The following is a 27737-nucleotide window of genomic DNA, read 5'->3' as shown; positions in this document are numbered from 1 at the left end:
GACAAATAAAGTTTTTTTAAGCTGCTCCTCTGGTGTCCATGAAAATTGTTGGCTTGTTATATACCCATCTTGTAAGGACTGGGACGAGAAGGAGGGACGATGAGTAAAGGAATAATTACTTACTAGTAATCTTGATTACCCAGAATCATAGTCTTCCCAGTCCAATTGCCTCCCACCCACCCTTAGTTGCACCTCCCAGTGTATGAGTTTGTTTGAGGGCTTACAGGAGTTGGGAGGGATAGTCTTTTATGACTTCCTAACTAGAAATAGAAAGAGGACTTAAGCTCTCTTTAATTTTTTGTTGTATTAAGACCTGTGGGTGATTCGGGGACTCATAATTTCGTAAGGACTGGGAGGACTAAAATTCAGGGTAATGAAGATTACTGGTAAGTAATTGTTTCGTTATATCTAAGGACGGGATCATCTCTCTGGGCCGGCTCCCAGAGAGATGAGAGTCATACAGACCAATAGCTTAATGTTGAGGTCAAGGCGCTAACCAAGGTAGGATACTCGCTACCTGTCTGTTGATTTTGATTGAGGACTTGAATGAAAGTAGCTTTATGCCACAGTGATCAATTAAAGACAATATTAAATAATGCACTCACATTGGCCAGGAGACTCAGGGTGTGACTGCTGCGACTGCTGAGCTTGCAAAGAGACTTTGAGACTTCAATTAGAACTGTCTGTTTGGGCTGCCTTATCATTTGCGACTGGGAGCCATATTATTGGCTAACACGTCTTGTTATACACCAACCCCTATAGCGTAATGGGGTTCTCCGCACTCCTTTCAGGATTTCTAGCAGCAAAACCTTCAGGACTGCCCTCTAACAAGTTTTATGTGGGCTCATTAAAGGTCTTGACACTGAGGAACATGGTTTCAGCTATTCAAGAATAATTTAGGCTATTTAGAACCCGACTCTTAGATTGCTACAACTTAGAAACACGCTGGCAGTATAGCTGACCAGCATTGAAGACATCCCAGAATGCATCCCAATGGAGGCAAAATTTACCACATACCCCTCCCTGACAAGAAGATCTCATAAATACATAAAATGTTAGATAGCCAAACACCAGATATATTTCTAGACTCTTGGTCTAGCTGCGAGGTAGACCTAGGCTGAATGAATAATGTAGACTTTTAAAAAGTTCTGTTGGCCCAACAGAAGGAATAATTTCAAACTTATTCCAATCAAATCCTTACATCGTATTTTCTACATTAGGGAAACGCTGTAGAGAATGGCAAGGGAGTCCCCCACCTACCTGCATGATGTGCCAGAGAGACTGGAGAGACTGTGGAGATTTTCAGTGTGAGGATGCCTGACCACACAGGATCACTGGAATATGGTGGCCACAGTTCTCTCACAGATAACGTACGTTAATATTACTCTGTCGCCCCAATTTGCAGAACATCATAGACAATACAGACACTAATTGAATTAAATTCACCTGTGCTTCTATAGAGCATGGCTACCCTCTGAAGGCCTCCCAGCACTGAAACTCCACCATGGCATGTATTAAGTGTAAATTACGCAAACAGCCAGATTTTTAATATTTCCTAAAACAACTCTCATCTGCCGTCTCCCTCAGCCTAGTGGGCATGTCATTCCAGAGTTTTGCCACAAGGAAGGAGAAGGATCTACCTCTGCTTCTTATTTTTTTTACAGATGGAATTGCAAATAACTTTAGGATGATCTCAACGATCTCTTGCGCGCATAGGGACTAATCATGGAATGAAGTATTTGAGGGCCATTTTTATGACAAGCCTTATGAGCAATGCATAACTACTTGAAATTAATTCTTTGTTTGACTAGAAGCCAATGTAGGGTGGCAAATGAGCCAAATACAGTGATGCCTTGGTATTTTGAGTAGCAGCCTAGCTACTGCATTCAGAGCACTTGAAGTATTTTCAATACATAGAGTGGACAGCCAAGATAGAGGGAATTTCCATACTCTAGTCGGGAAAGGATCAAAGACTGCAGCACTATCATCTGAGACGATAGTAAAAAAAGGTCTAACATCTTTATAGGTATTCTCATAATGCGACTGCAAGACAATGCCAATTTGCAGGCTTGAGTCTCAAACATAAGATTTTCATCCAGCCAGAAGGCTAGACTCTTAATTACAGACTTTAGCTGGGGCTGAATACCTAGGTTTTCCGGCCAGCAAATGTCAGGTTTTACTCATGTTTCCGCAGAAACGTCATGCAAATGATGAAAAGTCCTCAACCTCTCCTGGTCACCTATTGTACCCAACCGAGTCAAAGTACCAACAGTAACCCGAGGAGGAAGGGAAAAAACAAGTAGGAAAACAAAAAGTCCCACGTCGCACTCCACTCTGGGATAAAACAACACATCAGCCAAGGGAAATCTCTGTTAAAAGAAAAGGGCAGAAAAAGAGGTAAGTATGTAGTATAATTCTAATCCTATAATTAGATCTTTCCTATGTGTGCATGGGGCTACCTGGATGATTCCCTTCTTCCGTAAATCCCAGTGACAGATGTAAGCAAAAAGGGTGTGTAACCTACGAAGAAAAAGGTATAAGAGATAAAGTATGCGGATTTGGAGAGCAATGAATAGGAAAGGAAAACATGTAAAATAAAGATGTATAGAAACCCACCTAACGTTGTATAATGACTGAAGACAGTTATAAGATAAGGGGACCTATTATTATTAGATAATCCAAGCTGGGCTCATTACATCTTACTCCTGTCCAATGCTCTGGCTAATAGTGCTCCAGTACCAGGGTCATGGAAGGGGGCAGAGGTGGGAACATCGTTCCTCGCATAGTAGACCAGTCGCTGCCGCCTTGCAGGCCTATTATCTGAAGGCAGTTAGCACAACCCTGTATGGTGCAGAGTTGTGGGGCTTTGATAAGATACCCGAGTTTAGCACCTCAGAGAATATATTTTTCAGGAACCTTGTGATGCTTCCCCAAAGTACACCACTCACACCACTAATGCTCGACATGGCAGCACACTATTAGTGATAGAGCGAAGCTCTGCCCGCTGCTTTACTGGGCACGCATTATGAGGACACCGGAGCTACTGCCTTTTGCGGAAGCCCTGGCAGAGGTCACCCGTCTTGACACGTGCAATAAGGTAGGGTGGATTAAAAATGTCAGGGGTTTGCTGTTAGATGTCGGGCTCAAGGTCTTTGGGACAAGCCAGATCCCACCCTGCTACGAAAAGAGGTCCTGAAGCAATACTACGGGAAATGGGTGGAGCAACGTGAGCTTACCAAGCCTACTCTAGGGAAACTTACTCAGAAATGTTTGCTCCATAAACATGTTAGATCGCTGGAACCCTATCTAGATATAATCCAGGTCCCCCATGATAGAACACTATACATTCAGTTCAGGTTTGGCACCGTTCCTGTGGGAGAGGTTATAGCTAAGTGGCACTCCAACTCTAAGTTTAAGCAATTGCTAGGCCCCTTTATGCTTGTGCTATGGCTGCGTTCCTAAGCCACATGTGGAGCATTAGAAGGAAGGCACTTATGAGATCATCTTACTAATGGCCAAGTTGACCCATAGTTTGAGTTGCCCTTTGGGGCCCAGTACCAAACATAGGTTACCCCCACTTGTATAAGACGTTGCATAAGCACTTTATTGTAGATTGATTGCATAACCTGATTGCTAGGGGTCAACCTTAAGGTCAACCCCATGACATCCTTTGCTAAATGCTTTCACCATCTTTCACTAGTTTTTATATTCTATATTTGGTTTTAATTTTGAATCTTTTTTTTAAATGTACAAAAGATTTTATGATGTCTAATATGTTTTAGCCATGCAGGTACTTTGCTGTGAAATCACCATTTTGAGACATAAGCTTTTGCATGTCTATTGTGGGTTGCCTTCTTTGAATTCTTCTTCTTTTATTTTTTAAACTGTTTTTAACTATGTAAGTTCTGTGCAGCTTTTATGACTTGAACAGTCGAAATAAAGCTTAATGATGATGATGATAAGGCGATCTGTGACACTCTTTTTAGTTCAATGTATAATCCACCTTGCTTCAGGTAGACCTAACGCTATTCCTTGATTTTCACGAATCTACAGGACTCCAAAATACTCAGCAGACCTCTAGAGAAGGGGAGCCCATGTCAGATAGGTAAGAAAAATAGTCAAATTATAAGTAGAAATGTCAGCACAACAGCGCTGTGAACGAATAATACAGGCTTTTTCTCCCTGTTTTTGTTTCTTGCCAATAGGCGGATACTCCTCAGGGACTGAATCAGGCAGAAGGCGTGACCGCAATCAGAAGACTTCATGAGCAAAGGGGAGACGGAGACCCAACTGAGCGAGGGAAACACCGACGGACGCCGACAATGCAAAAGTGAGAGCAAGTGACCGGAAGAGGTGTGCTCACTTCCTGTAGCAGGAACGCAAAGCGTCTCCACTCGGGAACAGAGAGCCTTTGACTACCCCGGCTGGTTCCCGCGCATGCGTGCTTGTGGGAGCCAGCCATTTTGGTAGTTCCATAGGCATCCCAGCGGCACCCGATCAGCAGGCATGACAGCTAACTGATGCCCAACAGTTATATTATTACAGACCACCAACACCTCTGTTTTGTCCCCATTGAGTTTCAGACAAAAACGTGCCATCCAGGCCACAACCTCCCTCAGACAAGGTTCCATCTGAACAATAGTCCCAGGATTGTCCTCAGTGAGGTGGATGATAATCTGAGTATCATCTGCATATGATGCGATTGAGAGACCATAAGATTGAACGATCTCTGCATAAGGACCGACATGAAGTTAAAAAAGTGAAAGACTGAGTGAGGAACCCTGTGGCACTCCACACTTAAGAGAGAACATAGATATATGCCAATAGATATATAAATGTTTTTGTGGGGTGATGGTTGTTAACTGGCAATGGGGACATTCTATAAATACGGAGGGAGGCAGCCAACCCCTGCCCCCACCTGTCCCCCGTGACGCCCCTCATCCAGGTGGAGGACTAAGCTGTAGCGCTGCTGGTTACTAGAGAAGCGGGTATATAAACTACAAGGATATCCACAAAATGATCACCAGACATATAACAGATGTCATGCAGGAATGCACAGATGTGCAATTAAGGCTATAACTACAATTATCATGTTGCTATCAATGGATACAGTGAAATGAAGAACATAATGCGGTCTTATTTACTATGTTGAATTAAACTAGAAAAGGCCAACAAAATGATCTATAAAAAGAAAAGTAATTCTAATTTGTAAATCCTTTAGTGCTTGAGAGGTTTAAGCCCTGAATTATGAGGTCAATTTATAATCAAGATGCACCAAGTCTAATATGCCTGGCATTTGACTTAAGTAAAGAAAGAATATTAAGCAATAATACGGAACATGCCTTTATTGTAATATTGGTTTGTTATAATTAATAGTAATCCTATCACCTACATAAGCTTAAATAACCAATTAAGGGACCAGAGCAATCTGAATGGAAATGTTGTATTACAAATACTTTTAATCCTGGAGTTAACTCCTACTTTTAACACCTTCAAAAGTATTTGTGAACACTGTGCCAGAGGTTTTTTTTGTTTTGTTTTTTTATTTAAAAAAAAAAAAAGGTTAGCATGTTCAAGCACATGATCCTCTTTGGTCTCTTTCTGCTCTCATTTGGTCCCTTTCAGCGCTCATTCAAACTATATTAGTTTTTTTTCAACACATTCAATGCTATGTATGCGGCAAACCACGCATCAATATCTCATGGCAGCCTGAAAATACAATACAAAATGTGGAGATATTTTAATTTTTTAACAAGTTTGCTCATTATTTTCTTGCATTTCACAAATGAACAAACGTTAATCCTGGTACGCTAACTAAGGAAATGTTGCCCTGAATACTTAGGGTCTAGCAATATCAAATATGTGTGGGTTTTCCTAGGGAATGTGGTGTGCACAATAAAATATGTAATATTACATTGTGACATTGTGGCAGAATCACTGTTTATTGAGCACTGTTTATCTGATGGCAGATATCAAACACAGGACTATATGGAAAGAATAAACATTATATATTTTCTAATTCTGTATGACCTAAGGATTCTATTGGTGCACACCAGACCTCCTGTGCCCTGGCTAGCCAGCCAGTAGAACACGGACATTTATCACATTTTTTAGCAATTGTTTTCCAAAATGTGGTAATTCCCTCCAGTCTCCTTTTGGTTTGACCCCCATATTGGTTCCACTGAGCCTCCTGAGCATGGAGATTCCGGACATGTATAGGTTCTCTGAGGGATGAGGGTGGCCGCAGCTGCAAGTGTAATCCAAGTTCATGGCCATAGATATTACTCCCTCTTCTGTATGAAAACATACCATAAGCATATATTTGTACCATTATCACATCCTAAGGTTTTTATCGCTGGGTGCCAGACTTTCTTCACCCTGATTGTCTGGCTGTGAGATCGTTCTAAAAATTATGTTTGCCAGATTTTTAATAATTGTTCCGAAAACATGGCAATTTCCTTCCGTTTCCTTCCCAAGGCTTGACCTAAATCTCTTTTCTGATCTTCTGAGTGTGGGGTTATCTGAAATGAGTTAGTTTCCATGGATTTAAGCAGGGATCCATAAACTAGACGCCAGAGAATGTCTTTGACTGAGGAGATTCCAGGGGCATGTCTGCAACATTTAGGTTGTGGCATACATGAGACCCAAACAATGTATTACCTGCAAATGTCAAAGCAAGGGTAAAGAAAATTACAATTGTTCCCTTCTTTCTTTTTCTGTTACAGAAAACTCTAGAAGTCCATACAAATGTTACCACAGTTTTCCCAATAAAAACACTACCCCAGATGTGTGGATGGGCCTATTGCATGGGAAAGTAACAGGCCCAAAACTCTGACAATGTGATGTCCACATTGACACTGTATTGACTGGGTCACTTATTTGCACTGTTGCTGTCAAATACAATAGGCCCACTCACTCATGTGAATTACTTTTTGTATTTGGAGAAAGATGGGAACACTGGTTAATGGGAGTTTTGCTGTGTACCACAATTTCTGGAACTTTCCATCACAGAAATTATGTTTTTTTAACTATTGCTGGACCTGTGCAGGGCATCTGGGGTATGAAAAGCTGTAGTATTCACTGGTAGCAACACCAAAGACGCTTTCTAGTGCCTAGTATTCATAAATACCTGTGGTTGGTAGGTGATGGATGGCTCACTCCCAGACATGCCAGTCCACTTCAGGCTCAGACACGTGTTTCTCTGTCTCAGCTATGAACAGGACACTTGTCCGGACTTCTTGCTGGGTTCCAGACATATGAGTTTCAGCGACCAAGAGACGACAACGATGTTGTGGTGGTGGTAAAGTTTACGGAATGCTTGAATTAATCTCTGCCACTGCTAATTACTCTAGGCCGCATTCAAGTCCATTGTTATTTTGCAGCACCATTTCACCTCAGTTTGGACCTAGTTATATGCATAGTTGACCCTGCTCAAATCGGAACAGTCCAGCCTGAACTGTCAAGCCAGGTCTTCCTTGAACTGGAACACAAGAAACCCAGGACCGGCTTTGCCCTAGTTATGGGCTCATCAGCTGGGTACTGCTTTGTCCCAGTGACACAGTGTGCACGGGACCCACATCTGCGCATACCCGTCAGTGGGACGACACTGTAGGGCGACACACTAAAGTATACAAAAAAGTGATGGATGGAATGCTTGAATTAATCTCAGCCAATGGTAATTACTCTGGGCCACATCCCAATCCCCACCATAAGGGTGTCCCAACAAAAAGGTACATCGGGTGACCCGGGTAGGACTGGGCAGGCTTTTTAAAAAAGAAAATGAAAAGAAGGCACAGGGCCAAAGCCCCGCACAACAACAAAAATGACTGCGGCTGAAGCCGCTCCTCAGACATTCTCAGCCCTCGGAGGGAACATCCCATAATGCCCTCGAAGGCTTGGTTCTGTGGATAGTTTTTCCTTGTAGTGGCCCCAAAACGGGCTGGGGCACCACCAACGGGATCTGTCAGTGTGGTGGGGGGCTCCAGAGAGGGGTCTCTCTTATAGTTATATGTTGTGCGGCCTAAAGTGGTTCAAGAACAGATGTTATGTTGATTCAAAATGCTTTACTTAAAAATGTATTACTGACAGTGATTTATTACAAGCATCACAAATGATTGCAAGTAAAACATGGTTACTGACTTCAGTGATAGAATGGTGGTTTCAACATGTGGAGTGGTCTTTTAATGTAGTGACCACTTTGACAAAGCCAACAGCCCTGCTTTATTTAAATTGATTTCCTCTACATTGTGATGTGCTATCTGGGACAGGTGGGTGGTGTTGTAGTTTTTGGGGTTCATGACACATTAGGGGCCAAATGGGATTTCAGAATGACACTAAAGGTACTTTCATCTACCGTATGTATATATTTGTAAATTAGTGCATAGTATTGAGTTGTGTGTGTGGGTAACAAAAGTATGTTGCCTTTTCGAAAGAAAAAGCACAGACTGGACAATCATTTATTGAGTATAATTATTGTATTCAGCGAATAGTGATTACTAGCCCACACCTCCTCCCCTGAATAGCTCTTGGACTGGTCCGCCTTACTACCCTGAGAGAGTCAAGCACTAAAAGTGGGTGATTGGTCACCAGTAAGGGGACGATTGTGAACCTAATACTTGCACAGGCCTCACATCCTGTACAATAACCCAATTTCCTTACAATATGTTATCCAGAAATGCTTCCAAACCACGTTACTACCCAGTTGATCCGGTTTACATTTGTGTCCAGCTTCTGTATATATATCTATCACAACATCTACAAATAGGGAGATAATTAGAGGTCACCTTTAATATGTAGCCCCGTTGTGACTGAGGTTCATGATTAATGCTAGCAAATGGATTTATTGCCAAAGCAAACAGGAGTGTAATAAAGGGCAACCCTGCCCGGTACCACAAGTCACAGTAAAAGCTGAGGATAGCGTGCCATTAATACACACTTGATCAAAAGGTGATGAGTATAACTGGCCGACCTTTTTTAACACCTCCTTCATAAGCAGCCACTCTAAGGAATCAAAAGCTTTTTCCGCATCCAGAAACAGCACAGCAGCCGGCAGAGCCATGTCAATGTTGAGTGGTATAAAAACAATGACAGACAGATACTTTGCACACATGGTATGAAGGTCTTCAACCTGTTAGTCACTTGTTCAGACAGAATCTTATTATTTACTTTCAACAAAGATGGGGTACCTAAACGATGACTACTTTTGAATTGAATTACCCAGCTTTAATAATGCGATAACCACAGCTTTCCTCACCATTGAGAGTAGGGTGCCAATCTGGAGCACCCCTTCATACATATTTAAAAGCAACAGGGCTAGAAAGTGATCATGTCTCTTATGGAATGCAATAGTAAGGCCATCAAGGTGCACCCTACCACTAGCCGTGGGTTCACCACAGCTCTGATGTCCTGGATCGTTAAGGGTGCATTTATGTATTCCCTGATTTTATCTTCATTCCATGCTAGTGCGATCTCCTCTAGATATTATCGCTCTGTGCATCATGGTCGCCTTTTTCACACTGAAACTCCTATGAAATCTGACCAATGTTTTACAATATGTCCTGCAAATGGAATGTCACCCTCAGTTGATTACTTATCTCTACCACTGTTGAGTCAGCACGTTCATTTTGATACTTGGCATCTAGCCGGTAAAGGACTCCTTCCACCCTACCCAGCTTTTCCTTTCAGACCCCCATACACCTCGTATGTATATTTTGAACGCTTTCCAGATTATTCCAGATGTGGTGACTGAGCCAGTGTTTATCTCAAAGTGCTCTGCTGTAGCTTTGCGGAGGTCTCTTTTGAACGGAGTATCTAAGAAGGAGTCTGGTCAGAACAACCTTTTCTTCCTACGTAGGAGCAGCCGTGGGCATTGCATTTCCCAAAGAATTGGGGAGTGGTCCAGAGGGACCTGAGGGCAGGCAGCTCTGTGTTCTGTGCCTAGTCCGCCAGTCCTCACATCATTATCCAGAAGTCTGCATGAGAGACAGAGTAAAAAGCGAGCTGTTTGTCAGGGGTGTTTGGTTTGCCATATGTCGATATATAGTAATTTGTGCTCACAAAATGTGTGTCTGCGCTGGAGACCCAGTAGGAAGGTCTCGGAGTCTGCCAGGCCCTAAAGTCATGCCTAGCACTAGGATCAGAGTAAAATACCCCACTCAAAGCACGCGCTGTGCCTGGAGCCCCTGCACCCACTATAGAACATCAGAGGCGTCCATGATTGGACCTTATATATTGGCTCGGCAGATGTCAAATGTGTGCAGGTGACCTGGTCCGACCACAAACCCACCGTTATGGTCCACCACCTACCTTGGCAAGTGGAAACCTGTCTAGATTAGGGTGACCCCCCCACCCACCGCAGCATGCGCTATATGAGAAATAGTATTTGTGCCGTTCCCATTTGATGACAAAAGTGGCCTGTGCATTGGGTTAGAAGTGGATTTCCTGCACCATCGGTATGTCCATTTGATGTCGGTTTAGGTAAGTACATGTCCGTATTTTCTAGGGTTACCAAGTCCCTGGACATTCCATTTAAGCATCTGATTGTTCGCTGGGTGGGCTAAGTGGTTTTTTGTCCAGACAACCCACAGTACCATTCTATGTGAGGGTCCACATGTATTACGTCGCTTAGTGCCACCCACATTTACCTAAATCTCCAACTGTTACCCCTTCTACTAGGAACCAGCTGTGCAACAGCACCTAGAATGAAATAATCAAACACTGCCAGCGCGATCCAGACACGGAGGTGAGTGGAGGGCGCACAGCAAACGCAAAAACAGCACCTGCGCTGCCTGAATACTGATGGCTACTTGGGATTAGCTGTCCATTACATTCCGCAGTGGCGGGGGTGCCTACATGGCAGCTGCCATTCATTAGTATCAGATCTGCCCAATGGAATTGGTACAGAGGACCACACATTTGTGGGAACAGCAACTTCTCCTTGATTCTTAGGCAAGCAAAGCTACTACAAATGTATCCGCTTGCGTGTGAGAACCAAGCTGCGACTCTCCCACCACTGACTTGGAGAGAATACATATTAGGAAACCATCAGATCCTTCCAGACACTGTCAGCGTTTATTTTAGTGTGGGTTAATGGAACACCTTTCCCCGATGGATGCACACACATAACAAAGCCACGTTATAATTTTAAAATGCTGTATTACTATATATTAAAGCTTTATTTTAGGGCAGAATTTATGAAAAATCATTAGTGCAGCTATAAACATCATTTTCGTAAAATGACTGCAATACATATATATATATATATACGGTGAAAAATGACATCTTGACTGAAGGCAGGCTTGAATGCACGCTAAGCCGGAACCCATTCATCAGTGACCTTCTTCCTCAGTAATGCATACATTAGCTCTAAGCCTGTCGAAAGAAGCAGATTCCCAAAGGCACGCATGCATACATGCTCATCATATGCATATTTTTCCAATTTGTTGCCTGACTATACAAAAGGGCAGTTTTTTTGCTCTGTTTTTTTATTTTATCAAGAGAACCAAATAGGGAGCAACTCATGCATCCCTGCGGCAGACTATTTGTCACAGATGCTTCTTCTGAAATGTTTGAAGCTCCTCTCGCCTCAAGAGGCTCTCACACAGGATTGATATACTATTCTCAACATTAAGAAAACTGAACCAGTGATCCGGGAGGTGGTGTTTGAATAAAAGTGTGTAATCTCCCTTGCACATTTATCTAAAGCACGGTTACTCATAGTACGGCCCGCGGGCCGCCAGCGGCCGGCAAGCCTTCCTTGGGGGCCCGCGGACCTTGCAGACATCCTACCTGTGTTATAAAAATTTTAAAAATTAAATAGTGTTAGCAAACACTGCCGGTTGCAGCAGCCCGGACTCTGAGACTCTGCTCTGTGGGGGCCGGAAGATTCCAGTGATTGTCAAAGTGGAGATGCAGGGACCTAAGAGGTGAAATACAACAAAGCTTTATAAACATGTAAATGGTCTTTTAAAGACCTGTGAAGTACTCGGGTGTGGCTGTGTGTGCGCGCTGGGAAGCTGTCTCAGCCCGGGCTGAGGGCTGACACACACACAGGTGAGATGACAGAGGGTGGCAGGAGAGGGAGAGGGAGACAGAGGGGGAGAGACAGAGGTTGACAAAGGGTGACAGAGAGAGGGAGACAGAGAGGCGCAGTCTGGGGGAGACAGAGGAAGGGAGACAGAGGGAGAGGAAGGGAGACAGAGACAGGGAGGGAGGGAGAGGGAGACAGACGGAGGGAGAGGGAGACAGACGGAGGGAGAGGGAGAGAGAGAGAGGGAGAGAGACAGAGGGAGAGAGACGCGAGGGAGAGAGACAGAGGGAGAGAGACAGGGAGGGAGACAGGGGGGGAGATGGAGGTAGACGGAGGGAGACGGAGGGAGGGAGACATAGAGAGGGAGGGAGAGGGAAGGAGGGGGAGGGAGGGAGGGAGAGGGAAGGAGACAGGGAGGGAGACGGAGGGTGACAGGGAGGGAGGGAGACAGAGGGAGGGAGACAGAGGGAAGGAGGGAGGGAGAGGGAGGTAGGGAGAGAGACGGAGGGAGGGAGAGAGACAGAGGGAGGGAGAGAGACAGAGGGAGTGTGAGAGACAGAGTGAGGGGGAGAGAGACAGAGGGAGAGGGGGAGAGACAGAGGGAGAGGGAGAGGGGGAGAGACAGAGGGAGAGGGAGAGAGACAGAGGGAGGGAGACAGAGGGAGAGAGAGGGCGACAGAGGGAGGGCGACAGAGGCAGGGCGAAAGAGGGAGGGCGACAGAGGGAGGGCGACAGAGGGAGGGCGACAGAGGGAGGGCGACAGAGGGAGGGTGACAGGGGGAGGGCGGCAGGGAGGAGGGCGACAGGGAGGAGGGCGACAGAGGGAGGAGGGCGACAGAGGGAGGAGAGCAATGGAGGGAGAGAGACAGGGGGAGAGACGGGGAGAGAGAGGCAGGGGGAGAGAGAGACAGGGGGAGAGAGAGACAGGGGGAGGGGGAGAGAGAGACAGGGGGAGGGGGAGAGAGAGACAGGGGAAGCGAGAGAGGGAGGGGGAGAGAGAGACAGGGGGAGAGAGGGAGGGAGAGGGAAGGAGAAGGGGAGGGAGGGGAAGGGGGAGGGGGAGGGATGGGGAGAGGGAGAGAGAGAGATGTGTGTATTAGGGTGACCAACTGGCATTGGTGAAAATTCAGGACGGTGAGTGTAAAAATTCAGGACAAAGGGTCAAAATTCAGGACACAAATTTAGGACAGGAAGTCAAAATTCAGGACAATAGGTAAGTTTTACAGACACATCAGAGGAGGTCGCACAATAGTATATAAGTAAGCCCAGCCATACAGTGCTTAATTTGTACAATATGAAGTCCAGGTGCTCAAATGTTTGTAGGAGGCCACATCCACTTTCCCTGGCTCCACTCACTTCCTTCACTGACTCCACCCACTTACTCCAGGAGCATTATCAACTCTGCGGGGTCCTCGCTGCTGGATGGCCACCTGCCAGCTGGGCAGTAAGTTAGCCACAGAAACCAACTGGCTCACCTCGCCGAGCTGTGATCCAATGACCTGGACGAGGGTGGCATGAAACAAGTACATGAAACCAATGGGCCACCAAGTGTTTATGTTTATGAAAGTGCCCTCAAGTGCTGGTCACGCACATAAGTCCCTAGCCCGAACCATCCACTGGTCACGCACATACAGTCCCTCGCCCGAACCATCCACTGATGATCACACACATACAGTCCCTTGCCCGAACCAGCTACTGATGGACACGCACATACAGTCCCTTGCCCGAACCATCTACTGATGGTCACTCACACAGTCCCTCGCCCGAACTGTCCACTGATGGTCACGCGCATACAGTCCCTAGCCCAAACCATCCAGTGCTGGTCACGCACATACAGTCCCTAGACCAAACCATCCACTGATGTTCACGCACATAGAGTCCCTCACCCGAACCATCCAGTGCTGGTCATGCACATACAGTCCCTCACCTATATATTCAGTGATGGTCATACATGGCAGTCCCTTGCCTAAGGCATCAAGAGATGGTCACTCATGGCAGTCCCTCATCCGAGCCTTCCAGTGTTGGTCACACGTGGCAGTCTCTCACCTGATCCATCAAGTGATGGTTACTCATGTGCTGGTCACTCATGGCAGTCCCTCACTTCAAGCATCAAGTGATGGTCATTCATGTGATGGTCACTCATGGCAGTCTCGCCCCCGAGGCACCAAGTAATGGTCACCTATGGCATTCCATGAGACATCAAGTGATGGTCATTCATGGCGGTCCCTCACCTGAGACATCAAGTGATGGTCATTCATGGAAGTCCCTTGCCTGAGGCATCAAGTAATGGGCACTCATGAAAGTCCCTCACTTGAGACATCAAGTGATGGTCATTCATGCCAGTCCCTCACCTGAGGCATCAAGTGATGGTCACTCATGGCAGTCCCTCACCTGAGACATCAAGTGATGGTCATTCATGGCAGTCCCTCGCCTGAGGCATCAAGTGATGGTCACTCATGGCAGTTCCTCACCTGAGACATCAAGTGATGGTCATTCATGGTAGTCCCTGAGGCATCGAGTGATGATCACTCATGGCAGTCCCTTCCCTGAGGCACTGAGTGACAGTCACATGCACGACAGTCTCTAGTCCGAACCTATATTAACAACGTGGCCAAACTGCAGCAGTATATATGTAGCATTGATGCAGATGCGTCGAGTGTATTATGCTATTTATTTCCACTGTGAAATGTGGAGAGGGGCCATCAATAAAGAAGGGCAAAGCCTCAAGTGACTCCTGATGTCCTTATCCACTCTCAGCAAAGATGCCACCAAGTACCATTGATACCTGGAATAATACTTGTTAGTTACAGCGCTTAGAAGCATGGGATGTTCTTTAAGGAGCATATTTACTTGATATGATAAGAAGTTAGAGGGCACAGCACTCTTCGTGGGTCAACGCATATATTGCAAGTCATGCTGTTTTATTATTAATAAAGTTATGTTTACAGCTCCATACCACCCTCCTGCCCCTTTCTACGATCTGTACACAACAGGTGTTAATATTTACCAGGTCAAAGGGTCTCAATTACTCACCATGGAGGATGAAAGGCTGAGTGGCCCTGCCGGGATTCAAATTTGTGACTTAAACAAAAGCCCACAACCCCATTCCTCTTAACAGGAGGATGCCATACGAAAACACAATTTATACACAAGACAAATAGACCAGTTCTATAACTCAAGAAAAAGAAAACACATTATGCAGCCAATGACCAAAATAGCCATTTCACAACACTAGAAGGAACAACACCCAGTGAAACTAAATTCCCAGTTCGCTCACAGAAAACGGAAGCCCCAAAAAGCTGTGAAATACTATTTCCGATAAAGGAATTATTTTCCAGCTGTAGTATAGTCGGCCCCCAGAACACCATTAAACTGTGTAATCACCCATGCCTCAAGGTGCAACTCGGCTCCCTTCAAGAAAACGCAACATCCACCCCCTTAGAATGTGCTAGCATAGTAAGGCGGCGTCCTATCAGGAGGCAAACGCAAGGCCTTGTTAAACTCCACGTGATGTACCGTAAATAGGCATGACCCCACATCACATGTGAAGTGTACATAACACAGAGAGCATCTCATGGCTCCTTACTCAACCACACCCCCCCTACAACATAACGCTATCAGGTACCACTGACCGGACGTCTCAACCGCCACAAGAGTACTGCAGAATCACATCCATCCTTACAAAAACCTCCACAAGAGCGCAGCAGGGTATCCCCTTTGTTCATGGTTTTTTTTTTTTTATTACGTTCACCACCACTGCATCCTGAACATAAGTTATAGCCCCGGCCCTGACAATGAAGTGCCGGTGCTGAGCACCGGAAAGCAGCGGCACAAATTAAGCACTGCAGCCATATCCAAACATATTCAACCATTTGCAAACCTATCCATCATGTATCTTTCCATCTATCATTTCACTCATTGATCCCTTCATCCATCCTTTCACTCATCCATCCGTTATCCATCCATCCACCCTTCCACCCTATCCATCTGTACACTCATCCATCCACTCTTCCACCCATCCATCCATTCACTCATCCATCCAGCCATTTACCCTTTCACCCATCCAGCCATCCTTTCACTTACTCATCCATCCACCCAGTCACTCCTCCTTCCACCCATCCACCCTTTCAGTCATCCATCCATCCTTCCTTTCTCTCTCCATCGACCCTTTCACTTAGCCATCCTTCCTTCCATCCACCCACCCATCCATCTACTCATCCACTCATGAATCCATCCATTGACCCTATCACTCATCCATCCTTTCTCTCATCCATCTATCCTTTCACTCCTTCACTCATCTATTTATCCGTTTGTCCATCTACCAACCTTTCACTCACTCATCCATCATTACATCCACCCTTTTACTCATCTATCCATCCATTCACCCTTGCACTTATCAATTCATCAATCCATCCATCATTTCACTCATCCATCCATCCACCCACTCACTCACTCATCATCCACCTTTTCACTCATCCATCCACCCTTTTACCCATCCAGCTACCTTTCCACCCATACATCCAGCTATTTACCTTTTCTCTCATCCATCCTTCCACTCACTCATCAATCCATCCATCCTCTCTCATTATCCATCTATTCAATCGTTCACTCATCCATTCACCTTTTCACTAATTCATCCAGCCATCCACCCATCCCTTCACTTACTCACTCGCCCACCTTTTTATATTAATTTTGAGCTGAGCCTTTTTTGAGAAGAGGCCCATCAAGAACTTCACCCTCGCTGCAGGAGCTATTCCAGGGCTGGGACAGAAGCCACCCAGGATGGAGACAGGATCCACCACAGGGGGTGGGGGCAGGAGCTATCACAGGTAGGGGGGGGCAGGAGCCACCACATGGGGGGACAGGAGCCATCGCTGGGGGGGGCAGGAGCCATCACAGGAGGGGGGACAGGATCCACCAGGGTGGGCACAGGGGTGGGCATGCAGTATTCTAGTATCATCTTGGTCTCTTCCAGGGAGGGGTAGGGCTCCTCACCCCCTCCTGGACAAGACAACGAGAAGACAGACTCTCTTTCCAAAATGTTAGTTTTGCCATCCCTCACTGTGATGTACAGTACTTAAAGGAGATACTCCAATAGAACTGATTTAACTGATTGTCCTCCATACTTTGTTATTCAGAGTGGGTGCGATTGTGCCATTTCTTTATTTTATTACATCATAGACTGCATGTTTGAAGAACCGAGGTTTGCTTACAATTTAGTGACAGTATAGTAATTAAGCTCTGTGAAGAGAACCACGTGCTGCCTGGTGTAATCAGGGCCGGTTCTAGGGTGTTTGGGGCCCTGGGCAGAAAGGGAATGTGTGAGGCCCCTCTAAATTGTAGAGACATTACGCATTCAGGGCTGTTTGCATCTGAATAGATGCCCCTGCTCCTGAAGCTGCAGCCCCTCCCTCTCAGTCACCTTCAAGCACCTCTTAACAGCTCATCAAGGGCGGAAGGTGTGAGGGTGGCCATCCCACTGTGCCTCTCCAGTGCTGCTGGGTATCTGAGCTTTGGTACTGCATCGGAGTCAAGAAGGGAGGTGAGTGGAAGCTGTGCCGGCTTAGGGTGTTGCGACCGGTGCCCGGTTAAAATTAAGGACTGTCCGTGAAATTTACGGACGGTTGGTCACCCTAGTGTGTATGCCGGGTCTGGTGGCTCAGTGGACGAAGATGTCGGCTGCCATTCAGGTGCCAGCCATTCACACATCAATCATCTATGCATGCATCCATTCATACATCAATCATTTGACTTACATCCATCAATAAAACCTTTCAGGCATCAGTTGTTCCTTTTGTCCGTCCATCCTCTCCGATTTCCCTTTAGTTTGCCATGCATCCATCCACTCAGATTTCTATTTACTCTGAATCCTATGTAATGTTATGTTAAAATGTTATAGAGCGCCTGGTTACTCCATTCAAAATGTCCCAGTGCCAAGGATTTAACACCACGAACGCCTGAGACTAAAGGATATCTGGTCTAAGTTTGTCTAAAAAGCCATGTCTTTAATTATTTATGAACAACTGATTCAGAGCATTCCTGTCTTAGATCAAGAGGAAGAGTATTTGTATTCCAAAATGTGGGGGGCGGGGACCTGAATGAATGCTCTTCCATAGGTGCCTTTTTCAATCTCCAAACTATCACAAAAGCTGCTTCAGAAGATCTGAGACTCCTGCTGGGGTGATAAGCCATAACCAGAGAGTGAAGATAGCTGGGGCATTTATCCTTCAACATTTTGTGGCAATAGCATAACGATCTAAAAAACATTTTCTTCCTCACCAGAAGCCAGTGAAGCTTAGCCAGTGCCTGGCCCATTGAAGAAAACCTGCGGATATTCAGTAACAGGCAAGCAGCAGCATTCTGTACCCTTTGAAGTTTTCTTAATCTACATTCAGTGGCACCTAGGTAGAGAAAACTACAGTAGTCCAGTCTTGAAATAACCAGGGCCTGGACTATTGTTTTCCTAGCAGCTTCTGGAAGGAGACCTAAAATCTTGCCTAGCGTTTTTAAAATGCCAAAACAGATGCCGGCAGGACTGGTTATCTGATTGTCAAAGGAGAGATTGACATCAAACAAGATGCTGAGATTCTTTACTTTTTCATTAGGAGTTGGAAGAGGTCCAAATACATCTGGCCACCACGCTGTGGACGAAATGGAGGGCTCTTTCCTCATCACCAGCACCTCGGTTTTCTCAACGTCCAGCGTGAGACACCTAGGATTCATCCACATAGCCAGTCCAACCAGGCAAGATCTATAACGAGCAGACGAAAAGCCCTCATCCTGTGTCAGGGTAATAATAAGCTGTGTGTCCTCAGCATATGACGCCATTTTAAAAGTCATTACCCTTGATCGCATCAGATAGGGGGCCCATATACAGATTTAGCAGCATTGGGCTCAAAGCTGAGCCCTGCAGCACCCCCTGCTGCAGCGGGAAAACCTCGGATGAGAAAGGCTGTTGCACTAACTGGAAGGTGCGATTCTGAAGGAACAAGGCCAGCCATCTCAGAGCTCTACCACCGACAACACACCACCGTTCCACCAGAAGGCCATTGGATATGGTGTTGAACCCTGCACTGAGGTCTAGCATTATCAGAGCTGCGGTGTTGCCTTCATCAGCAGTAACTCTGAGAGACTCAGAGGCTAACAACAGGGCGGACTGCATACTGAAATCCTTTCACCCACCTAATCATCGTCTCAGATTTCAATCTACTCTGCCATTCTTTCTTTCATCCATCCATCCATCCATCTCAGATTTCCATTTACTCTGCCATCCTTTCTTTCATCCATCCATCCATCCATCTCGGATTTCTATTTACTCTGCTATCCTTTCATTCCCCCATCTATGCATACTTTCACTTACTCATCCACCCATCCTCTCACCCAATCATCCAAACAACTTTTGACCTTTTCATCCACCCATCCTTTCACCCACTTATCCATCCATCCTTTCACACATCTATTCTCTCATGCACCTATCTGTAGACTTTTGAACTGCATGGCGTTTAGATATTTTGAATGCTATTAGTTTTTAGTTTATTCTAGAAACCATAAATGAAATTAAATGCAGTAACCTATTGGGGTGCAACTAACGAAATATAGCATATAATTATGTTTGAGGCTTTCATTTATGAGCAAACACATTGGATGTGGCTTTGTTAATTTTATCATGCCTATCCAGTTTGTTTTATTGCTGTTTATTTGTAGATATCCTCATAACGATATTGATAACGTTGTGTGGTATGCGATAAAGAATTGAGATATGGCATTTCAGATGCTATGGAGTAACACACAAAGTTGTCAAACATACCACACGGTGCTGTAATGTAGGTTGACATTATGACACTGAATGGTGACATTCAAACAATTTATTGCTAAATAATGTAAGAAAGCCAAAGCACTCAGCAATTGGATGGCACACGTTAATTATTATATTTAGCATACAATTCTGGATGGTTTGATTCAACTGTAAGTATGTTGTTATGATTGTGCACCTGTTTGAATGTGGCTCTAGCCACTATACTATGCCCTTCAGTCTCTTCTCTGTGTTTATATGTAAATGCATTTAAAACAAATTGATCACTCCCCTGTCATGTAATCAAGACCCGTAGTGGTCGAAATGAGTCATGGACTCTTTGTTGAAATAAAATACATGCTGTATGATATTGTTTGGAGTGGCTTGTGTTGCTCTCTAACCACGAGGGCATGGCTGTTGGTAGTTTTATATATATGTATGCACGTGTGTGTGTATTTATGTATGCATGTATGTATGAATGTATAGATATATATATTCTGTGGCCTGTATTGTGAAATATGGGCCATGTGACCACTTGGACTTGAACAATGACACAACCCGTGAGCAAGGCGGTGACGCCGAAAAACGTAAGGAATAAAGAGTGTTTGTATTTCTGCCACGCATACGACGAATAAAGTTTTACCTGGAAGTAAGTCGGAGTTGGGCTCTGCTGTTTTTTTGTATATATATATATATACATATTTAAACATTTTTTTACAGGGATGTTATAGTTCGTTTCAGATTTTACACACGCAAAACCATAGATATTCAGCAGTTATAGTTATCTCAAGTAACTATAACTCGTGCCCTATGGTAACTATAACACGTGCCCCGCCTTGCAGAGTTTTCCCATCAATAATTTCACTGCAAATGTTGCAGTGATATTATAAGTGATGTCATAGAAAATGTCATGAGTGATGTAATATGTGAGGCAATTAGCAGTGCATGGTGAGAACGTGAGTTATAGTTACTTTGAGATACCTATAACTGCTGAATTTCTATAGTTTTATGTGTGTAAAATCTGAATCTAACTATAACGTCCCTGTAACCCTTGTTTTTTTTCAGTGAATTTCTAAGGCTTTTATTATTCTATTTCCTAACTATAATGTCCCTGTAGCCTTTGTGAATTTCTTGACCATGAGGGGTCCCTCACATACCTCATCCATCCCGTGGGGTTAGCGTATCTTTACCCTGACCCCTTCTATCACTTTTACCTTCTCTTTTCCCCCTGAGAACCATGTCCCGATGTACAAAATGGCGGTTGCAACTTTCCTCTAGTGCATTGCGGGGTCGTAAGTATAAGCTAGCTCAGGTAACTATACCTGCTGAATTTCACTAGTTTTGTACAAGTGAAATCTGAGCCTAATTATAACACCCCTGTAACCTTTGCTTTTTTCAGTGAATTTTTCAGGTTTTTAAATCTATTTACTAACTATAACGTTCTTGTAACCTTTGTTTTTTTCAGCGAATATATATATATGATTAGATTTGTGCATTTATATAGCGCACAAATGCTCAGGGGCGTCTGGGCGCTGATGCCAGAGAGTCCAGCAAGCTTACCGATGAGGCTGTAGGTGAGCATGTTAATTGGTGAATGTTACTGCTAGAAACACTGATTCGCTGCATACATGGACTACTTTAACTCCACTCTCTCCAGGATCTCTGTGCTTGCAAGCAAAATGCCTTTCCTCCTGCCTCCCATTTAAAGTCAGATAAAGCTTTTTACAAAAAAAGTAATGGAAGGGTGCTGACTAGAGCAATGTATGCACATGCGCTGTTTGTCTTTCTTTGTTGATATGATATATAAGTGGCAACCTTTGTAGCCTAGCTGCCCTAAAGCATATCCAGTCAAACACTTGTCACGATCTGGTGTTATGTGCTGGCACTTAATAAGTTATCTCTCTCTCTTCCTTGTTATCAGCTTGCAGTCTTTGCAGGTCTTGCAGCATGAGTTCCGGCTATTGATAACCAATTGATTCAGGAGGAGATTCTTGACTCCACTCTTTTCCATGAGACAGGAAAGTTTTACTATTTTCCTAGCGAAGGAAGTGGCAGCCATCTTCATTCAGAAGGAAGAGCCGCTGCTGGTGGCTGCAAGAGGGGGAGCAACTGGTGATCCCTATTGAGTTTTGAGTGCAGAGTCAATGATGAAGTTTCCCAGTAGTTAGCCTCCCAGTGAAATGGAAGATACAATACATTCCAATAATTCTGATAGTCCCAATCTGTAAGTAATTACTCATTTTAAAGAATAGTATCACCTGTGGGACCAACCAAATATTGAGATAGGAAAGAAGGTACCACAAACAAAATGTTCTAGATACTCCACCTCGTACACTATAAGCAGAGGTTTGGAGAATTAGCACTAAGTCCAAAGTATTATAAATGGCAAAACAGGCCAAGACATTCACAACTAAGAAGATGAATATAGAGACTTTCCAGATTATAATTGTGATGATGTTACTTCAAAGTTCTTTGCCATATTTTAAATATTTGGTTATAAAAATGTTTGGATACTACTGCTTGACAGGTAGAGGTGACCAGCCAATGAACTGTGGAAATGTTTGTGGGTGGTTTTAGACACCTTCATAGATTTTATCTTGGGAGCAGCTTTTTAACTGTTCTTATTGTGAAGTGGGTAATCAGTTTGTGAGGAACTAGTGAACAGTAAAAAGAGAGAAAAAAGATTTCTAATGCAAAAATGTTGTTCTTACCATTAAGATACCAGCAAATGAAGATAATATCATAGCTTCTCTCTCCATCTTGTTGGGATAGTTGTGGTTGCTGAGGAATGTCAACTTTCTGTATACAAAAAAGAGAAATATGATTTAAGAGAGATAAAGACCCCTTTTTTATGGCACACGAAATACAGTGTAAAGACATGATTTAGGGTGCCATTCATGAGTTCTGGAGCACATCCTTTATCAAGTTGCAATCTGATTACCTATTGCTGATATATCTTTGAAACCACAACAATTGCTCCATCCTTTTATGATTCAAAAATATTCCATGTTACTAGCTTTGTATAAGTGAAACCCTAACTTAGCACACTTCTTTCCAAGAAGGACCTGGGGAAACAGGATGCCATCTTCTTAAAGATTCGAAGCAAGTCATTAAGTGGTGAATGGTAAGGCTTCTTCTCCGTCTATTGTCATTCTAATGGGTGATTATATATTTTTTTTAAATGAATATTAGGAGAAATGTACACTACACAGTAAATAGGACTGTCCAGATAGCATGTATAGTTTAGTTAATGTGGCATGAACTTAAAGTGAAGGATTTTTGGCCATGTGGGGAATCCAAAGGCCTGCAATTGATTCTCAAAAGCAACATGGGAGAGGAGTAGGCCTAACGGCTAGGGCGCGCGACCTCGGACCTGATGAACTGGGTTCGAGTCTCAGTAATGACGCTGAACATCCTGTGATTCTGGGCAAATCACTTATTCTCCCCGTGCCTAACAAAAAAAATGAATGTGTGTCCTCATGTAACCTAACTGGTGCTATGTAAAGCGCTCTGATACCCGATTGGATTCGGGTCAAGTTCGCGCTATATAAAACTCTGCAAACAAAAAAATACATGTACCATCAATATGGGCAGTAAAAGTATCTCTATACATCCCATTAGTTAATTCTCACTCCCTATGGTGCTAAAATGTCCAAGGTCTGTATCTAGTGGAAATTACGTCACAGCTTTGAACCTGCCATTAGAATGGGTTAAGTTGTTCTGCGAAGGTCAGAGAAAAAGTTATAGGTCTTTAATATTTGGTGTGATGTACTGCAGCCCAGTCAGCCTAGGTGAAGTATGCCACCATCCCCTTTTGTCCATCAACATATTACAACTTTCTTGGCTTGAGATGGTCCATCTTCTTATTTACTGAGTGTAGGAGAGTGCCCCTTTTGGGTGGTCACCCCCACACACTTTTTATACCCAATGCTGATAGTTATGACTTTGAAAGCTGATGCTCAGGCCCCAATGCCAGTGCTCTCTCCCTAAAACGGATACATGTGAATTGGCAATCCAAATTGGCAAGCAATTTAAACCTCTTAAAAGTCCCTAGCATGTGGAACTCAGGGTGTGGTGGTTAAAAGGGTCACTAGGACCTGGAGCACTGTTTGTACTATTCTGAGAGACCCAAGTAAACTGATGACAGAGGGCCTGCCATTGCAGACTACAGGAGCAGTGCAAACTGCTCAAACTCGACTTTGCCCTCACCATAGGTGGCAAAGTCAATGCACTATTTTTAATATATGCCAGTCACCCCCAAGGAAGGCCTCTTGAGCCCAGGGGACAGGGTGCATTAAAATAAATGTGAGGGCATGTGACTGCAAGCTCATTTAACTTTATAGTGGCCTTCACCATTAAAGGCTACTATAAGTGATAAGCGGTCCATAGGATAACATAGGCTGGAGCTGGGGCAAACTCGAGGTTGCCATCTTCATTATAGTACTGCTGAAATATGTCATGTTTGGTATCAAACAATGTGCTTCATCACCCCTGACACAAATCTCATTTCAAGGACAATGTGGCATGCATCCAGGTGGCTACCTTAGAGATTGCCCACCTGGTTACCCCAGCCTTTCCTGTGCTCTGGCTGCCAGCCAGCAGCTGCTGACCACCTGCCAGGAGATGTCAACATTCCCAGGAGTCAGAAACAATGGTCTGGATGAGAAGAAGGTCACACCTCCTTCCCCAACAGGATGGCTAGTGAGTTGGCACATCAAGGAGGTAAGCTTCACAACCTTCACAGCCAGTGATATGCAACCAAGCTGCCTCCCAAAGGAGAAAACAGCCTTTTCTCTGGCCCCCAGACACCTTTGCACCCGGGCAGGCTGGAAAATTAGGTATTCAGGAGGCGTACAGCCCCAGAAGGCTAGCATCACCTCTAGGGTAGGCTACCCAGTCTGTACAGCTAAGAAAGGTTTCTGCCATTTTTAAAAGTGGCAGAATAGAGGGTTCTGGATAATATAGGTGACTCCCCCCCTCCCCCGGATGTGGTCACCTCATGGGCGGGTTAGCCGCTGGGGCTATTTGTCCATTGGCCACTTGCACCCACACTCCTAACACCCCATAATCTAAGTTTTTAGGGCTACTACTGATGCTAGAACCTCAGTTCTGATCTGACTTGCAACAAGTGACAAAGAATAGACCTGTGTCTGTGACACCAGGATCAGCACAAAGTGAAGGCATGAAACTCTGCACCTGTGGCAACCTTCCTGGAACTGCACAACTGCAACTTGTCCCAGACAATAGACTGCTTCCCCCAGACAGACGGACCCCTTACAGAGCCAAAGGCAACTCCAGACTCCCCTGGACTAGTGCTACTAGTACCGTTCCCACCTCAGTATAAAAACAGTGTACTGGAATCAACAAATCGCTGGCCATCGGGCCCTCTGAAGGATCGGCCAAATATAGATGGTCCAGCGCATTGTGGGAAGCATATTCCTGACCTCCAGCATGTTTCAGGTGGCTACTGCTTTCCTCAGGACCTCCAGACATTGAAGTACCTTTCTGCTGAGATTACCCCTGCCAAAGCTTGTTGATCGCCAATCCAGAAATGTAGGAGGCGGAGGGTGTGGAAGCAAGAGGACGAGACGGAGTTCATCTGGCGGTCCATTTTGAGCTCTGAGCCCAGGATGATTCCCAAGCTGTGTGCGTGGTCCGTGGAGGGGGGAGCGGGCTTCCGGGGGCGGGGGGCCACCAGGTGTCATTCCAAGCGTCGAAGTTTGGGCCCATGATGAGTACTTCCGTTTTGTTGGTGTCCAGTTGTAGGCAGCTGTTTATCATCCATTTGGCGACAGCTTCCATGCCTTCTCGAAAGTTGTGTCTGGCGATGTTGGGTTCGTTAGATAGGGAGAGGATGAGTTGGGTGTCGTCTGCGTATGACACAATGTTGAGTCCGTCGGTTCTGACGATGGGGGCGAGCGGAGCCATGTAGACGTTGAAGAGCGTAGGGCGTAACGGGGGTAGTCTGACCTGCTGCGTTCTGCCGGAGAGGAAGGAGCAGATGCCTGGATGGGGGACACTCACCCTTGCATCAGGTGTTTCCACTGTGATATACTCACTCAGCGCTACTTCCACCAGACAATCCTTCAGGTTCTGGAAAACTATGCTGACTTCTGCCACGCTGTCTAGCATTCTCACTGCCCACTCCTGCTCAGAAGCAGAATGCTCAGGGGCAGATTTACAAACCCCTTGCGCCACTTTTGTGTCACTTTTAACATGGGAAAAGTGACGCAAAAGTGGCACAAGGGCCTTGTAAATCTGCCCCTCAGTATTTAAGGCATGCCTGACCTTCAATCCAGCTACCTTCTTCTTCTTGAATTGGGGCTTGGACGGTTTCTATTTATCTTCCTGTTTTATTATGTAGTCAGATGAGCGCTGTGAGTCCTTCTTTGGTTTCACATGCTCCTCCGATCTGTGCTCTGACCGTCCACCTCTCTCTGAGCGTTAATCAGATGATTCATGAAAGGAACATGACAAACGTGTAGCAGTATCTTGATACCTGTCAGGTGGTCTTTATTATTTTTTTGTTTACTATCCCACTTCTTTGTTGAAGAATCGGGTGCTTGCTTAGACTTATCCTTTTTAGAATTACTCTTTAGTTGTGATTTACCAGGTTTGTCTCCCAAATTATCTCTACCTAGCGTATCATAGGTTTCCTGGATAATTTTAGGTAATTTTTGCTCCAGCTGTTCAAATCCCATAGGCTTTGGCATAAAACCAATGCTGCTGCTTTCTCTTTTACATACTTAAGATAATGGCGGATACTGCGGCAAAATTGCCCATCAGTTTCATCCCCAAGTCCAAGGCAGGTGCTGCCCCATACTCATTCTGCGGCTCTTTCAATACTTCAGGCAAAACAGCCAGAGAAGGGGTACCATGTGTTCTGGTATATACTGCAGCAAAGACTGTACCCCAGGTGGAGCAATCTTCCACAGGGGGAGCCATCCCCATTGGCAAGTAAATAGTCATAATTCTGTGTTTTTCCTGCGGGCCCATATGGGGAAACACTGACTCAAGCTGGCCTTTTTGTGTGCAATCCAGAATAGAATCTCCTCCCACCAGATTGAAACTTTTCCCATTCCCCTGACTGCATTTAACGTTTGTAGGCTGATGCCCGGGGTAGCCAATTGTGGTTGTGCAAGTTGAGCAGCCCACGAAGGGTTAAGTGTCAATGTCCACATAAATAACTTCGTAAAAATTCGGTATAGTTTTACTAAGTCTTTATACACATGGCCAGTGCTAGGCATGGGCAGTGTGCGCAGCTGCCCAGGGCCCCCTGCTCAGCCGACCAACATGGGCCCTGCCTTGAGCCTCGCAACTGTGCGTAGCGCTGCATGGCCCAAGGCCTTGCAATTGTGTGCCGGTCTGGAAATATTAAGTGAAGGGACGCACTTCCCTGGGCCTCGCCATACTGTGCCATGACTGCGGGGTAAAGGGAAGGGGAGCCTCATCCCCTGGGCCTTGCAACTTTACAACATATGTGCGATGCTCAGGGAACAAAGGGCCTCTCACGGCCTGTAATTGGGGATCCAGTCTTGCGCTTCCCACACAAAGGCACTGCAGGACACCCCATATCCTGCACATTTAACCCTTCAAATGACAAGCAACTCTCTTTTAGCCCTTAATGAACTGTGAAATAGATGCTTGGGGTGGCAGACAGAGATGTGTTGCAGCACACCATGGGTTCAGCACAAAAAAGCTACAGTTGAGCCTTCAGCTACTGAGATGCAAACATTCTTAAGTGAGTGCATGAAACCTATTCTCAGGACCTGTACTGAGAGTATGTCATTTAAGGTTATTTCAAAGTGCTGTCACCATGTTAATTAACTAAAGGTGGCACATGGAGATTATTATTTGCCCAGGAACAAACATTTGATTAAATTAGTAGAGCCAGGACTGTAACACAATTCTACTTGG

General features: G+C 45.0%; 1 protein-coding gene across 1 annotated transcript in view; it reads right to left on the bottom strand.

Moving 5' to 3' along the window:
- The window catches only part of C3_2H2orf80 (chromosome 3_2 C2orf80 homolog), a 330996-nt gene that overhangs the window by 164584 nt on the left and 138675 nt on the right, over positions 1 to 27737 (bottom strand). Inside the window, exon 5 of the mRNA XM_085648844.1 lies at positions 22532 to 22619. Coding sequence (XP_085504970.1) covers positions 22532 to 22619 — 88 coding nt within the window. The remainder of the gene's footprint in view (positions 1 to 22531; positions 22620 to 27737) is intronic.

This window comes from Triturus cristatus, chromosome 3_2, assembly GCF_964204655.1.
Source record: "Triturus cristatus chromosome 3_2, aTriCri1.1, whole genome shotgun sequence".
In the NCBI taxonomy this organism is placed as follows: Eukaryota; Metazoa; Chordata; class Amphibia; order Caudata; family Salamandridae; genus Triturus; species Triturus cristatus.
This window is presented reverse-complemented; position numbering and strand designations above follow the sequence as displayed.